We start from the raw sequence: 16,216 nt of genomic DNA, 5'->3' as shown, positions 1-16,216 counted from the left end.
CTGAAAGCTTATCGACATTATCTGACATGTGCGTATTAAGACCCCAGAAGTGCTACCCAAGATCAGCACCTTGATCCGAACAACATGGAACAAATTGATAGCACACCGATGAGACGTAGCAAGATTCGACCGCCAAGGGAGTCCCCAGCTTAGCTGTCGACTCTTGCACGAAGAATCCGAACGCCAAGAAGTCCCTAGCTTAGCTGGCGAGCCCCTAGCGTAGCTGACGATGAAGCGATGGACAATCCGACCAGTTGGTTGGCGAAGAATCAAGCACCGAGCAGCCCAACCAACTAGTTGGCGGCGAAGTGAGTGCCGAGTAGAAGTGAACACTGAACAATCCGACCAACTGGTCGGCGACAAAGTCCATGAACCTAGTGGTCCGACCAGTTGATCGGCGGAGAAGTCCGAAGGCCAGGTGGTGCGACCACCCAGACGATGATCCTGCAATAAATATGTAGAATGAGTAGTACATGATGTAAAAATAAATATATGAACTCGGCGATGAAGGCAGCAGAGCGGAATAGATAGACATTATGTTTGTATGAAGTGTTCATATTTTAAATATGAGTAACTTCCTGCCAGTTGGTTCTGTATCGCATCACCAGCCCCGACTAGCCCATACTCCACAACGTAGAGTGTTTAGCACCCGTTTACGCGTAAGAGCACATGCGTCGTCGAGAAGCCACTGCCGACCACCCATAACGCAGAGGGCTAGCGCTCGTGCACGTGTAGGAGGGAGATCGAGGACAAGGCCGCTTCTGGATAACACAAGTGAGAACGTGGCTGGTCGGTGAGTTGATGAAGAATATCTTAAATATATTGTAAACATTAAGTTTTCTTTTGAAAATGTGTTTATATTTAACATAAACTGCCCCGAGCTGTTAGTTTGTTGGTTGAGTCCCCAACCCCGGCTATCCCGCACCCCATGGCGTAAAGAGCTTAGCTCCTATGCATGCTTATGAATATAGGCATCACTGAGGAGCCGCTGCCGACCACCCATAATGCAGGCGACAGGCGCTCGTGCACGTGTAGGGAGAAGCCAGAGACAGGGCCATCTCTGGAGAGCACAAGCGTAAACATGTCTGTTCGGGGAGCCGTTGAGGCAAAAGCGTATGCCATCTTTAAGATGGTATACATGTAAAAATAATTTATTTAGAAAAGCCAAAACGTCTTATAATTGAAAATGGATGGAGTACATGTCAGCATGTCAAACATGTGATTATGTGACTTTATTCCACTTACTTCGGTATTTTAAAAATAAAATAATTACTACCTTAGCTTCATCACTAGATAACCTTTTTTGATTTATCTTTGAGAAGCTTATTCGACAGGAATAAAAGTCACAGACACAGTATATATAGCAGTAAAGTTTGAGTTAGAGCAGCTCAGACGAAGTGGCACCAGAGGAAATGGAAGAAAATTAGAATGCAGCTAACTTGGAGTGCCAGCAGAGGAAGCGGAAGAAAAATGGCTCACTTGATGCTATAACGGTTATTTCCGCCACAAGATTAACACCGTTTAAAGGGAAATAGATGGAAGTGGCGTAAGAGAAACAAAAGTTCAGAACAATCGCCATTTTCGTTTAGCTTATAAACCGTATTTTTTTTAGCTAATAAGCAATATTTTTCTCTCACAACAAATCAGTCAATCATACTTTTAACCATGACTTATCAGCCAAGCAAACAATACAAATATTGCTGAAGAGTGAGGACCGTCGAACTTTTTTTTTTGAATTTTTTATCTTTACGATGGCTCAGCGATAAAAAAGACTCTATTTTACTGGACAGCACGCAAGTACCAGAACTCGCAGAAGTCAGCAGCCCAGCAGGCTTCCTTCCATCCCTCCAGAATTCACAGATCCTGATCGGCCTGCCTCTCAGTCGAAGTATCGATCTGAGCCCGGCTTCCTCCTCGATCTCGCCGCCGCCGCGGCTCCGTCCTCTCAAATCAAAGCCAATATGCAGAAGGTATACAAAACACACAGATCTCGGCTCTCAAATCTGAAATCCTAATTCTTTTTTTCTTAGACAAGTCTGAAATCCTAATTCGTGCGTATAACATGTTCATGCTCGCCGGAAATCTAGTCTTACCTGTTTCAGTTCGGTCGACCAAACTTTTTGTTGGGATATCCGTTCATGGTCTGTTCGCATGTGTGTCCAGCACAAGGTCGCGTTGTGCCAGCTCGCCGTCACACCGGACAAGGACGGAAACATCACCCGCGCGCGCGCCCGCGTCGAGGCCGCCGCGGACGCCGGCGCCAAGCTCGTCGTCCTGCCGGCAAGTCGTCCGCTCCCTCTGCCAGTTACTGACGTGTTTACTGCCTCAAACCACAAATCGCTAACTACTGAGCATACTGAAAGTGCTAGTACAGATTAAGGCCTGATCAGCTGAAAGCAGCTGGCAGCAGAAGTTATAAGCATTGCTTCATTGGCAGCGTTCCTCTGCTTTTGCTTCAGGAAATATGGAGCTGCCCGTATGCAATGGAGACACTGCCAAGTTACGCCGAAGACATAGACGGCGGAGAGTCGCCGTCCATCTCGATGTTGTCGGAGCTCGCCGCTGCCAGAAAGATCACCATTGTAGGTGGATCCATCCCTGAGAAGGCGTCTGGGAAGGTGTTCAACACCTGCTGTGTTATCGGACCAGATGGACAGATATTGGCCAAGCATAGGAAAGTAAGTACAGTAGCTGGAGAGGCTGTTGTCTGGATCCAGATATTAATGTGTAATTTTCAGCTGGTAATTGGATCGACCTGCATAGTGGTTGCTAAAAAATGGGCAATTTCAGCTGCATTTGTTTGAGATTGACATCCCAGGAGACATTAAGCTCAAGGAATCTGATACATTCACAGGCGGGCAAGAAACTACTATAGTCGACACAGGTACGTGGTAAACTGGTAACTTCAGTTCAGAGATATATTACCATGATGTATCTTTCTTGTACGTACTAGCATATTTGTGGCGACATTTTAGGGTTTGTCAAATAAGTCACCTACTTATAAGTTAAAAAGTGAAATAAGTGACTTATTTTATCAAACACCACCAACTTATAAGTTACCTCTGCTTATAAGTTTTAAGTTGGTTCACCTCTGCTTAAAACTTATAAGCCCCCTTTTTCCTGCGTGGGGCCCACAGCTTATAAGTCATCTACAACCAAACAGGCATGACTTATAAGTCACTGGTTTTCAGTCATCCGACTTATGGAAACCAAACAGGCCCTTACTATGCACCTGTGATAGTTTCATGTCTGTTACTGTAACTGTTATGCACCAGCAGAGTTCTCTGAGATTTTGTAAAGCTGCAGAAGTACATTTACAGCGCACACACTTATGTTGGACGGATTGGCATAGGAATCTGCTTCTGTTTTTGTGATAACGCATTCTGCTAGGAATCTGCTTCTGTTTTTGTGATAGCTTTCTGTCACATGCGTTACAGATGTTGGACGGATTGGCATAGGAATATGCCATGATATCCGGTTTCCAGAGCTTGCAATGCTGTACAGATCAAAAGGTATGCTTCACCATTTTTTGTAGGATGTGCTGTGCTACATTGCTTCCATGCAGTGCTAGATCCTCTCCAATTTTCCATGAACGGCTTAACAGGTGCGACTTGCCAAACCAGGTGCACACCTGATATGCTATCCTTCTGCATTCAACATGAGCACCGGGGAGCTTCTGTGGGACCTCATGCAGAAATCCAGGTTCGCTACAGTGTCACAGCTTTTCCAGCCTTTTTCTCTTCATCAGTTTTCAGTTCTGCTCTCTGTGTCACCACGATCACGATGCCATCAGAAATAGTAGTAAACTTTTTGTTCAAGTTGGGATGAGAAAAATCCATCTCTTCATGTACCATCAGGGCCGTTGATAATCAGGTACAGACTAAATACCCTCTTCTGTCGTTGTGCCAAAACTGTACGTGAAGTGAAGGCAGCGATGCTGAATTTTTCTTGGTTCCAGTTGTTTGTAGCAACCTGCTCGCCGGCGCGAGACCCTAACGCGAACTCGGGCTACATGATCTGGGGCCATTCGAGCCTCATCGGACCAGTGAGACACAACAACCATTTGCAGTTTTGCATCTTCTCCCAATTGATAGTTTCGGTTCGACAGGATCAGTGGCTAATTTATTTTTGCAATCTATTCAGTTTGGCGAAGTGCTTGCGGCAGCTGGGCATGAGGAAGCGACCGTCATCGGCGAGATCGACCTCTCCACGATACAATCTACAAGGCACGCGATATTAGAATTAAGAATTTAAGATTCACACACTCGATTTTGGTTGCTCCTGTGTTTGTGGTTTGATCAAGGGAGAACATTTGCAGGGAGAACCTTCCGTTGGAGATGCAGAGCAGAGGAGACCTCTACCGATTGGTTGACGTTCTGGTCAATGACTCGATGAAATCGCGCTCTGAGACTGTCTCCAAGAAGACTCGTATGTGCACGTAAATCCAAAATAGGGAACAGAGACATAAAATCAGTCTTCTACATGCTATGTATATGGGAGATCTATTTCGGGTTGTCTGATAGACACAACCTAAATATGAACATCTTTTTTCCGAAAACTCATTTGTAGAAAGGATTCTCTTTTGTATCCTGTTGTTGGAGAAGATGTCGAATATGTATTGAATCATTTGACTATAGCGCTACCCAAAGATCAAATAGGTCTTGTATTTGGGTGTTGATGATTGAGATAGTCTGAGTTGTGCCGCGAGATGCCTACCTAGATGGTGTTTGGATCTGGTGACTAAAATTTAGGAGGTGTGTCGAGAAGATGTTGCATATGATGTTCGGATACTAATAAAAAAACAAATTCCATAATCCGTTAGTATTCCACGAGACGAATTTGTTAAGCCTAATTACTTCGTCATTAGCATATGTACTGTAGCACCATATTGTCAAAACATGATATAATTAGGCTTAAAAGATTCGTCTCGCAAATTAGTCGCAAACTATACAATTAATTTCGTAATTAGTCTATATTTAATACTTCGTGCATGTATCTAAATATTCGATGGGACAACGACTAGAATTGAGAACGACAACCAAACACCACCCTGGTCACCAGTTGGAAACTTCACATGTTGGACATGTGCATCGTACTTTTTTTTTTTGTGTCTTCGTCTCAGCGTTCAGAAAATCTGTCAGAGATAACTGATCTCCGGTGTCAAGTCTGTCTCTGTCAACTTGTTTTTAGGGCCTTGTTTAGATGCCACCAAAATTCCAAGTTTTTTCACTCTCTCTCCATCACATCAATTTTTAGCCGCTTGTATGGAGTATTAAATGTAGGTAAAAAAATAATTAATTACACAGTTTAGTTAGAAATCACGAGATGAATCTTTTGAGCCTAGTTGGTCCACGATTGAACAATATTTGTCAAATAAGACGAAAGTGGTACTATTCATCGGGTTGAAATTTTTTCAGCATCTAAACGAGGCCTAGGATGTGTTGTATCGCAATTGAAAACTCTGAACTGTACTGTAGGACAATTGATAGACGTGCCATGCTTTAGCGCACAGCTGTGTACGAAGAAATCTCGAAGCCAAACCATTGTCTGCTGCATCCGAAGTGTGCCATAACTAACATATATTGCAGTATAAAGACAAGAAGAAATATTGAAGCCCAACCATAATCTGCTGCATCCGAAATGTGCCATGACTAGCATATATTGCAGTATAAAGACAAGAAATATTGAAGCCAAACCATAATCTGCTGCATCCGAAATGTGCCATAGCTAGCATATATTGCAGTATCGGCAGCACTAGCTCCCCGGAAGTCCGGACGCCCACGGTTGCTCCACCCCGTCCACTTGGACGCGGCGCCCGCGCCGGCTCTATTTTCCGCGCTCGTATCCGAACCGCTCACTTCAGATCCGCTGAACACGCTGCTCGGATGATTTACCCCCGCCTCTTCCACACTCGCACGACGCCCGTCTCTTCCAGGCCGCTCAGAAGACTCATCCTCGCCTCTTCCACAACAGCACCGCGTGCCTCCTCTCCCCGCCGCCGCCGCCACCCTGTGCCTCGTGCACACGTCGGTGACCGCGGCATGGCCCTGCCCGCCCTCATGGACACCAACGTCGGTGATTTGCACTTGTAACATAACACAGTCAAATGCAACATACATTTGAAACATATGAAACTTTTGGGACATACGCTTGCAACATGTGTATGAAACATATGCAACATCCAGATAAAACAAATGCAACATGAAAAAACACTTATACTGCAACATAAACTGAAACAGCTGAAACATTTGGAACATACTGTTGCAACGTATGTGTGAACACATATGCAACATCTACATAGAAAATGATTGCGACATACGTCTGAAAATAAATGAATCATTTTGAACAAACACTTACAACATGCTTCTGAAACACGCGCAACATATGCAAGATGTGCAACATCTCTCGATCTACTTTTGCAATATCCATAAGAAACAACTGCAACATAACTTTGAAACGACTGAAACATGCATTTGCAATATAGGCAAGGGGAAGCCTGGGCCGGTCGATTGCAACCATTGTCGGCGACGAGCGGTGGCGCACGAGCACCACCGCCACCGGTACCGAGCTTTGGCTCGGTAGCGATGGTGGGGGATGGGAGGCAAGGAGCGCCATGGGCGCGCGAGGTGGGGGGAGCTCGGTTGCCGGGGTGAGAGGGCGCCTCCGAGGGTGCGGAGGGTGCCGCACCGGGGTGGAGGAGAGCCGCGCACTCTCCCGCGACACTGCCGTGCCACCTTCATGGATCTCTCCCAGGGTGGGGGAGAGGGCCACCAGATCTGTGGGCGTTGGGGGCACCCAGTGGGGGAGGATGCCGGACGTTTGTGCGCTGCGACAGGGGATGAGGAGCGCGGAACGGGTAAGGGCAGTGAGTGGAGCGAGGCATCTGGCCTTCCGAACGTCTTAATAGTAGCATTAGTGTTGCAGTATACGTACCAAGCGTACCTAAAATAGGTGTTCAATCTCTTCAGATTTAGGCCCTGTTTGGGAGCTGAAAAACTCCAGGAGAAGCTTTCTGAAGTTTCTATGTTTTTTAATACAAAGTGCAGCTTTTGGAGTTTTTTTCAGCTTAAAAAAGCTAATCCCTCTGTCTAAAATTAAAAGTCATTTCAATTTTTGTGTAGAGTCAAACCATTCTAAATTTGACCAAATTATTGAGAGAATTGTAAAAAATTATGACATCAAACAGGTATACTATAGAAATATAATTAAATAAGAATTTGATGATACTTTTTTAGTAGATGTTTTGACTCTTTAGGAATATTGAAATGACTTATAATTTGAGATTGTTTGGAGGAGCTTCTAGTTTTTCGAACTTTCTATAGAAAAGCTTAAAGCTCCCAAAACAGGACCTCAAACGGATAGAATATGAGAATTTCTTGAAACAAAAGGGACAAGCAAAGGGAAAAAGAAAAAGGAAAAATCTTTTGTTCTTTTTGGTCCAGCAAGACGGCCCCCCGGCGAGAAGCCCAAACCACAAGTGCGACGAACGCAGGCCCGGCCCACAGAACCAGTCTGACTTGAAATTGAAATACAAACAAGAATGTAGAGTCCGTGCTCTGCAACCCTAACGCCATTCAAGATGACGCTTCCAACCCTAGCCCCCCTACCAAACGCAGAAATTCCACGTTCACACGTACCCTACGTAGGGGTATATCCGTCATTTAATACCTCTGCCCCCACCACCCCGCGTTTACGCACACTGACACACTAGCCGCCTCGGCCGTAAAACTCGTGCACAGCGGCCACCAGCAATTCCCTTCCCTTCCCTTGGAAAACCACGCACCCACCGAGCCCGGCCGGCCCCAACCACTCCAACCAAACCAAACCCAAACCCACTCTCCCCCGAAACCCAGGGCCTCGCGTCGTTTGATGCGATTCCGGCGGCGATCGCGAGCGCCTCCACCACCACCCGCTCCCCCGTCTCAGCGTGCGTTCGGGCGATCTCCCCTCTCGCGGCGGGCATGGCTGGCGGCGGCGGCGGCGCTCGCGGCTCCGACAGGGCGGGGGCGGCGCGCTCGCCCACCACCACCACGGCGATCCAGTCCACCATCCAGTCGATCAAGGAGGTCGTCGGCGGCCACTCCGACGCCGACATCTTGGACACCCTCCGCGAGTCCAACATGGACCCCAACGAGACGGCGCAGAAGCTGCTCAATCAAGGTCCCCTTTCCTCTCCCCTGTTCCCCCCGATCCGGGTCGCCTCGACTCGATCGATCTCGTACCGGTGCCGGGAGCTAGGGTTTTGGGGCGCTCGCTGAGCCGCATTGGGTCGGCTCTGCCGCTTCAACCGTGGGGGCGCAGGGGATTCCCGCGTACGGTCTAGGGGTTTCGATCTATGGGGATTTGGGGAGGCTCTGGTAGGAGGCTCAGCGTTTATTGATTTATCGATTAATGATACTATATCACGAGGGTCGTGATTTTGATTAGCCAATGATGTCCGCATATATTAATGGTACTCTTGCTCTTGCTGGGCCAAATTGTTAACTATAGTTGTTGGGCTACTTGTATTTTCGTTTTCTATTCTATATATGTTGTAAATTTGTAAAAGGTAGTGCTTACTATTGCTTACAGGGCGTGGGTTCTAACCGGCTTGTAAAATTAGATATTGTAATGGTCTCCATGATTTTTTTGGGGAAGTAAATGAGCTTTGACACGCTGATATGTGGGATGTTCATGTTTATTATTTGATGGATGAGAGATGCCATTGTTTCCAATATATATTGTCTCTAGTAGTAAATCTTCTCATGTTTTTCTTTGTGATTATAATTCGTCGTTTGTTTGTACCTGCAGACCCATTTCACGAAGTGAAAAGAAAAAGGGACAAGAAGAAAGAGGTATACATTTGCTGTTTGGGTAATTTTTCAGTGTAACAGTAAACTGAAGGATTAAACCTAAAGTCGTTTCCTTTTTGTATTGCTCCTTTTTGTTTGTAGCATTGCTTATACATATTTTTCTTGCAATGTTAGGCTTCTCGTGATGTTTTGAAACAATCTAAATCAAAAAGGCACATTTGGGGTTCTATGCCCTTAAATTGCGTACACAGAGTCACTCAATAGGCTAGCAAAAGAAAACCTGGCCTCCAAAGTCCAAATACTAGATGCAAGTTTGACTTAGGACAAAGCTAAAATGACTTGCAATTCGAACAGAGGGAGTAGGAGTAAGATATGATGAGACATACACATTGCTTCTGCACAAGACGATGCATTCCACAACACTTTATTTACTCTTATGTGTCCCTCTCTTGCTTTTTTCCTTGTCATCCCCTGACCCTACCTTGTGTGCGAGCTTTTGGCACTGGCTATGAAGAAACAAAATTAGTTCTTTATCAATTGAGGAAACATGTTAGGTTTATTGCTTCTTTGTTAAAGTGTGTAATGCATGTTATGAAGCTTCAGTAATGCTGAAAATCATACATTGCTATTCTTTTATTCTCTGTTGCGCTGAAAAAATATTGCATTGTTAGAGTACTGGCCAGAAGAGCTTTGCTGATAGTACTGCACAAGTTGAGCAGAACTCACAATGGATGAAGCCACACACACAAAGGATGGAAAATGATCAAAGAAGAACTCCCAATCAGGGTCAGATGTCAGGTAACATAATTGAGGGCCACCATTTGTAATTCTGATCTTATGTTTAGTAACATAGAGTAGATATGCTTCTTTTGCTGCCAAGATAGTTCCAATTATCTTTATATATTTCTAGCAATCCAGCTTCTAGACAATGATGAAACATATAGCTTCCTGTTTTCCATGGCAACCTTGTTTGTCTCCAGCTTGCTTGTCTTTGCTCCTGGCTTCCCATTACATACTATAAGCTTCTGCAGTTTTCACATATGGCGTGACATATGTGCAATATTATGGTTGTGTAACTTGCATGTTTCCACCTGACTGTTAACTGATTGCTTGATGCAGGCCCTAGTCATGAATTTCGGGTTGTGAGGGACAACAGATTTCAACATGGTGTGGTGGAGAACAGACCAGAACTAGGACACAAAGGTTCATCAAATGTACAAATGTCTGATAGGAGGTATTGTTTGTGTGACAAATTTTGTCGCTGCTCTTACTCTCCTGTGCACTCATCTGTTTGTCAAACAATCTTGTCATCATTTTTTTTTAGTTCTGGTTAAGTTGTATACTGATTATAATGCAGCTATCAAGTACTTATTCAACTTCCTAATATTTCTTTGTAGCTAAAGGTTATCTCATCGAGTGTAGGCATCATATCGCCTCCTCTATCAAACTCTAATTTGATAATGTGAAAATGAATAAGTGCTTTAGGTTTGATGTTGCTTTGTCTGTTCCTATGGTACATGAATAAATCCTTTGAAATGGTAATGGTACATTTCTTGAGGTAAATGGCGCATGCAGGCAGGTAGCTGCGTTGACTGAAACCTCTCTGTTGCTTTTGACTTTAGTTTTATGTGATGGCTATGGCCATTTTATTGTCTATTTTGTAACTAGGTTCCAGAGCCGTAATACATAGACCAAATGTCCAAAATACAGTTATGAAAATTGCTATCTTTCTTAATTTTTTGTCAGCTGTTTTGCGTATGAACATCTTGTTGTAATCAAACTAATACTTTACTGGGTTGTCTATGTTCAGTACTATTGTTCAGTCTGGTCGAAACCGCTCACCTGCTACAACCTCAGACGGCCAGATCACACATCAAAATGCTATGCAGAACTCCCACTCTGACACAACTCAAGGGAAGAGGGATGGTCAAGGTACTACACAGAAGCATGCGAAGCCATATTTGAAGAACTCTCAGAACGAGCAGCATTTTCCAGGTTCTGACCCAGCTCATGGGTCAGCCAATGTTAGAATTGCTGGTGGAACTGTTGGACCTGCTCGACGTCATGTTGGAGTTATTAATTCTACTAGGCAATTTGCTGGCCGTTCGGGTTCTCAGATGCATGCGCCAAGTGGTTCTTCTCATGCAAATATTCAGAGGGGGAGTTTTACCTCAGTAGGGGCATCTGGGCGTTACCCAGCCTTTATGTCTAGAAACATTCAACAAAACCAGAGACCTGATACAATATTTCGTGGAAGGCCCACTGGTAGATCTTTTGTTGCACAAAACGTCAACAGGTATCACCAGGGTCCTACTAGCAACCAAAAAGGTATCATCTGCCAGTGATGTCTATGCTTTATTTTATTTATTTTTGTCAGCAGAAGAGTTGATATCAAAATGTTAGTTTTTGTCAGCAGCAACATTGTAAAGGCTTGTTCAGTTAATCCCCAATCTCGAGGGGATTGGAGGGCATTTTGGGTGATACAATCCCCTACAAGTCAAAATTCCCCTCAATCCCCTTGGATTGGGAACCGAACAAGCCCTAAAGTTTTTTTTTTTGAAAAAAAAAAATATATAAGTGATGTGCTTTATATCTCTTAAGTCTGTAAGCACGCATACTGCAGATATTTTGATAGACAATTATTTCCCCAAGTGGTTTTAATCAATTTTAGTACTGGGTTTAGTAGATTGTATTCCAGGAAACCACATATTGTGCTCTCCATTTTTTTGTGCTTCCATGTACATTTGTCCTCACCTTGCGTGGGGGTTTCAGCACCGAGCAATCCCTTTTTCCCATATATATAAAATTGGTGGATCTCATGTTTAACTTCATTCTAACTGTACTGTACTTTTCGCTTTTGTATGAAGATCTATATAACTACCTGTTAAGATTTATTCAACGAAATACTTAGAATGCTGTTTCTGGAAATGTTCTGTGTTGACACAGAATTGCTAAATTGAAAAAATTATACTTGCCACTTGATGTCTAGCTTCTTAGTTTTTCTTTATCCATTATATCTAATGCTTTTAGGCAAACATTCTGATAAAATGACAAATTTTCTCTTCAGCAGTACACCCTGTTAAGGAGTGGAAGCCAAAATCGACAAAGAAGTCACCCGCTACCGATGCAGATAACAATATAGCTGGTGCTGCATCTCCTTCAGCTAGCAACTGTGAAAATGCTAACGCATCAGATGTAAACGGGTTGTCTGAGAAACTTTCACAAGCTAACTTGCATGAGGTGGAGCATGTTATTATTCCGGAACATCTTCGTGTGCCAGAATATGAGCAGACAAAGTTAAGGTTTGGCAGTTTCACATCTGGCTTGGATTCGGAACAAGTACCTGCCTCGGCCCCACAAGACACTGAGCAACCAGAACAGTTAGGTGAACCTTTCCCAATTCTTTTAATCAAAGAGAAGATAATCTTGTAGCAAGTAGCGTTGTGGCAACAAGTTATTCCCTTGGAAGTTATTTATTATTGAATACTGATAAACTAGATTATGTAGTTCCTGTTATTTTTTTATAGTTAAAATACTTTATTCAATAAACTTGATTCAGTAGTTTGTCACATCAATTGTTATTGTGCTATGTGCTACCTAAGCATCTATATTCATGGTGAAATAGTTTGCAAGCTTGCAGTTTTATTGGCATAGCATTTGGTTTTTGGATTCTTATTAGGTACATTTATAACTTACTATTATTGGTTTACGTTTGACAAATTCTAATCATACTTTCTTTTGTTTTACTTTAATAATTATAGCATGTCATTTCTGAATGCTATTCTTGCACTCTGGTACGTTATCTGGGTAATTTAGAGAATATGGCTTCCTCTGACAATCCTTTTGTTATATGTAGTTTACAAGAATCAGTTCAACAGGTCAGTGAAGATGATAGTTTGGATGCTGGGCATGATGACATGGATGAGCAAGCTAGATCTTCACAACTGTCCACGACAACAGCTGAGATTTCCTTGCCCCCATCTGAGGATAGTGATCGGATGAGTGGGCAAGTAGAGAATGATGATGGCCTGGGCTTAGTTCAGAGTGACACTCCAGTTGGAGCAGCAGATGGTGACAGTACCCAAATCACCTCGACTTTGACTCCTTTTTCGGTAATGATGCTTCACATGGTTGAAGGATTTTTTATTTGGCATTTTCTTTGCTAGATTATTTTATAGTGAAGTTGCAATTCTCGTTTCCAGAGAGTTTTTTTGGCATTGTCCATGACATGTAGAACTTGAATATTTGCAGGCTTATGGTCATGAAGATCCTAATATGCATACAACCAATGAGGCCCAGTTATATGGACTGGTGGAGCCTAATGTACATCCGCAAGTATTAGCTTCCTCTTCTCAGGTAAATGTTATATTGGAATCCAGTTGCTACTGATTGTATTACTTTTCGAAGTCACCCAAAAAATGTTTTTTTGGATATAGTTGGCATTTTCAAAATACAACTTCAAAAACTAATTCCTACTATAGTATTTGTAGAAATATTAATGTTACAATATTTAGTACTTCTGTAATCAAACAAACACATTTTCATATGGCCAACTTAAATGATCCTAAATATACTGGTGGAGAAATATTGATGTTGACTGCTTGTATCCAAATCAGCATATATCCTTAACTGGAGTAATATGGATGAAATCTGTTATTTACTGCTTACAATCCCTTACTCTCATAAGGGGTACCCTTCAGAAAATCCGGAAGCAGATAACGCTGTGCAAGTCTTCAGGATGCCAGAACCTAATGTTCACTCACAAGTTCTCCCTTCCACATCTGAGGTAGCACTGTATTTTGATTTTTAACTGCTCTCCTGTAGTCCTTTCTGTATTATTATTACTTGTAATCATTTGGATATATTCTTTAGGCAGCTTAATTTATAGTGCCCACCTTGTAGTCTACTAGTCTTGGCCCATCATCATGTTGACCAGGGCTGCTAATGAGTCCAGTTTTAATCCACTTACCAGATTTAATAATCTCTACCTAGTTCTCTTGTCATTGGACTCATTGCTTATAAAATGGTTCTGCTGCAAGGAGTTCAACACGGGACGCTTTGCTGGTTTGTAGTTGAGGAAATTTGTTCTGCTTACTTTGAAATAAAATTCAAGAAGTCAGTCTTGGTTTTTGCACTTACTTTGTGACACTTGGACTTTTGCCACAATTTCTGTCTTCTGTTTTCCTAAAACACTCTTCTATTCACTGTTGATCACAGTATAAATACATAACCTGTTTGGCCGACTAAGTCACTCAAGTATGTCTCACTACACTCACACACACATAGTGGAGGTAGAACTTAGAAGAAGGGGAGAGCAGAGCACACAAATGAACACACTTGTGAATGGTGCTGTTTGAACTGAGGCTGCTGCCATCCCTCTATCTCTCATATATACATGTCATAGCAAAAGTACATGAAAGCCATCTCTGAATTCTACCAACTAACAGGGTCAAACTGCCCATACTACTTGAACTAAAATCTACAATACCTGCTACTGTTCTGCAAACAGGCAGAGATGAAAAGAAAGAAGCAGTCCCTGTTCCTATACTCCTATGACAAAAGAAAGAAGAGTGGAGAGCAGCTGATTATCTAACATAACCTTGCATTCTTAGAAAAATTAAAGACAATTTTGCTACCTCTTTTGTGTAATGCTGTCTTAGTGAATCTCATGATTAAATTGTGACATCTGTTGCAGGCCCTAAATCCACAGATTGTGAGCAACAGCCCTGTTCCGATCTCTTCACAGCAGCAGCATCTCTCTCAGCAACAAGCTGCTGCACAGATGTACCCTCAAATGCATGTGCAACATTTTCCAAATTTCATGCCATATCGACAACTCTATTCTCCAGTTTATCCCATGCCTATGCCAAACTATTCGCCAAATGTCCCTTATCCATCGAATGGAAATAATTATCTTCAGATGCCCAGTGGAGGTTCACATTTAACTGCAGGAGGCGTGAAGTATGGAGTTTCACAGTATAAACCAGTCCCATCTGGTAACCCTTCTGGCTACGGAAATTACACTCATCCAGCTGGTTTTACAATGGGTTCTCCTGGTGTTATTGGAGCTGCAGTTGGTGTTGATGATGTCAATAGGATGAAGTACAAGGACAACATTTATGCCTCAACTCCACAGGTACAATTTACAATTTTTTGAATGCTATTAATTCTCAAATTAGAGAGATGGGTATCTTTTTTCGTTTTGTAGTACTTTAATAGGACTTACTCTTTACTTTCTTTGTTTATTATGGGTTGAGTACTTTATCTCAGAAGTGCCCGTCTTTCCCTGTGAAAGTAAATCAGGTGGGAATGGTGCCATTCTCTTCCTAATAAGAGAATCTGATAGCGAAGACTATCTTTAGGCCAATAGTGTTCATGATTTCTGAGTTTGGTTCTTTCATTTTACTAATTTGAGTATCTTCCACAGGTCGAGACATCTGACATCTGGATTCAGCCAGCTAGAGAGATGCCACCTTTGCAGGTTCCTTCATATTACAACATACCAGGTCAAGCAACGCCTGGTGCTTTTGTGCCAAATCCAGCAAATGCATCTTTCAATGCTACAGCTCAATCCTCTCACGCGCAGTTCCCAGGCTTGTACCATCCTCAGCAGCCTCCCTCTATTGTAAGTCCGCACCCCATGGTGCATCAACAGGTGCCATCTGCCATTGGTCCCAATGTTGGGGTCGGGGTGGCAGCTCCAGGCCCGCAAGTTGGGGCTTATCAGCAACCACAGCTTGGTCATATGAATTGGAGACCCAGCTTTTGAAGAAAGTTTCTTAATTATCTGTAATTAGGGGGGTCACAAGAGCCTTTATGTAACAACAGTAGGCTCCTTTTAACAGGAAGCACCTTTGTTTTTAGTGCAGCTCTTTCTGATCTATTTAAGCTATAACAAGGTTTTTGTTAGCTTTTCCTTCCCCCAGGTGAATTCAGGATCCCATCTGAACTGGTATGATGTAGATTTGTGAGTTAAACATTGGGCAAGATCTCGCATGAGCATCAAGGTTGAGCGCCTTCCATTTTGTTCTATTGTTTTGTTTCCTTATCTGATTTATGCATGCATAAGGTTGTGAATTTTAGGTTTTTAGCAGTGCAAGCAGTGTTTTAGTGTGTTCTGCTATCGAATGCAATGTGGTAACCTGGTCAGGGTTCTTTGTAACTGGGGCTGTCCATGTCATAATGGTCACGTACATTTTATGCTTCCTTGGAACAACAGTTTAGAACCTAATTGCGTGTGGAAATTTTCTGTGGTACCTGGTACCTGAGGACTTTACTTCTGTAGTCTGTATGTAGTTGGAGAGTATTGTGTACTGATTTAGTTGTCGTGGAGTAATATGTATCATGGATCTGAAAGTTCAAATGGGCATGGCGGAACAAATTATGACATTACAGTTGTTCCTAAATTTTTCCATCATCTGGGC

At 43.0% G+C, this 16,216-nt stretch overlaps 2 protein-coding genes across 4 annotated transcripts; both read left to right on the top strand.

Moving 5' to 3' along the window:
• The first annotated feature begins 1,793 nt into the window (after window positions 1-1,793).
• LOC136520956 (omega-amidase, chloroplastic-like) lies at window positions 1,794-4,683 on the top strand. Of its 2 annotated transcripts, none has more exons than XM_066514653.1 (10): window positions 1,794-1,970; window positions 2,164-2,304; window positions 2,460-2,678; window positions 2,791-2,884; window positions 3,438-3,512; window positions 3,624-3,702; window positions 3,858-3,873; window positions 3,959-4,045; window positions 4,144-4,226; window positions 4,319-4,683. In XM_066514653.1, the coding sequence occupies exons 1-10, from the start codon at window positions 1,962-1,964 to the stop codon at window positions 4,440-4,442; spliced, it is 927 nt and encodes a 308-aa protein (XP_066370750.1). In that variant the 5' UTR covers window positions 1,794-1,961; the 3' UTR covers window positions 4,443-4,683. The 2 variants fall into 2 exon arrangements, with proteins under 2 accessions (XP_066370750.1, XP_066370752.1); XM_066514655.1 differs by having other exon boundaries at window positions 2,164-2,280; window positions 4,319-4,680.
• Window positions 4,684-7,757: 3,074 nt separating this feature from the next.
• On the top strand, window positions 7,758-15,817 carry LOC136519887 (uncharacterized). Of its 2 annotated transcripts, none has more exons than XM_066513274.1 (11): window positions 7,758-8,160; window positions 8,791-8,834; window positions 9,464-9,590; window positions 9,912-10,026; window positions 10,603-11,120; window positions 11,863-12,172; window positions 12,649-12,904; window positions 13,044-13,148; window positions 13,480-13,578; window positions 14,488-14,928; window positions 15,220-15,817. In XM_066513274.1, the coding sequence occupies exons 1-11, from the start codon at window positions 7,962-7,964 to the stop codon at window positions 15,559-15,561; spliced, it is 2,556 nt and encodes an 851-aa protein (XP_066369371.1). In that variant the 5' UTR covers window positions 7,758-7,961; the 3' UTR covers window positions 15,562-15,817. The 2 variants fall into 2 exon arrangements, with proteins under 2 accessions (XP_066369371.1, XP_066369370.1); XM_066513273.1 differs by having other exon boundaries at window positions 11,860-12,172.
• Window positions 15,818-16,216: the final 399 nt, after the last annotated feature.

This window comes from Miscanthus floridulus, chromosome 18, assembly GCF_019320115.1.
Source record: "Miscanthus floridulus cultivar M001 chromosome 18, ASM1932011v1, whole genome shotgun sequence".
Classification (NCBI taxonomy): domain Eukaryota; kingdom Viridiplantae; phylum Streptophyta; class Magnoliopsida; order Poales; family Poaceae; genus Miscanthus; species Miscanthus floridulus.
The sequence above is the reverse complement of the archived record's forward strand: the minus strand, read 5'-3'. Positions and strand labels throughout refer to the sequence as shown.

Coding starts and splice junctions, on each gene's coding strand:
- LOC136520956 (XM_066514653.1), top strand. Junction 2,305..2,459: donor GTCGTCCGCTCCCTCTGCCA/GTTACTGACGTG, acceptor CTTTTGCTTCAG/GAAATATGGAGCTGCCCGTA. Junction 4,046..4,143: donor ATTCGAGCCTCATCGGACCA/GTGAGACACAAC, acceptor CAATCTATTCAG/TTTGGCGAAGTGCTTGCGGC.
- LOC136519887 (XM_066513273.1), top strand. CDS start 7,962: ATGGCTGGCGGCGGCGGCGGCGCTCGCGGCTCCGACAGGGCGGGGGCG. Junction 8,835..9,463: donor AAAGGGACAAGAAGAAAGAG/GTATACATTTGC, acceptor TTGCATTGTTAG/AGTACTGGCCAGAAGAGCTT. Junction 10,027..10,602: donor GTACAAATGTCTGATAGGAG/GTATTGTTTGTG, acceptor GTCTATGTTCAG/TACTATTGTTCAGTCTGGTC.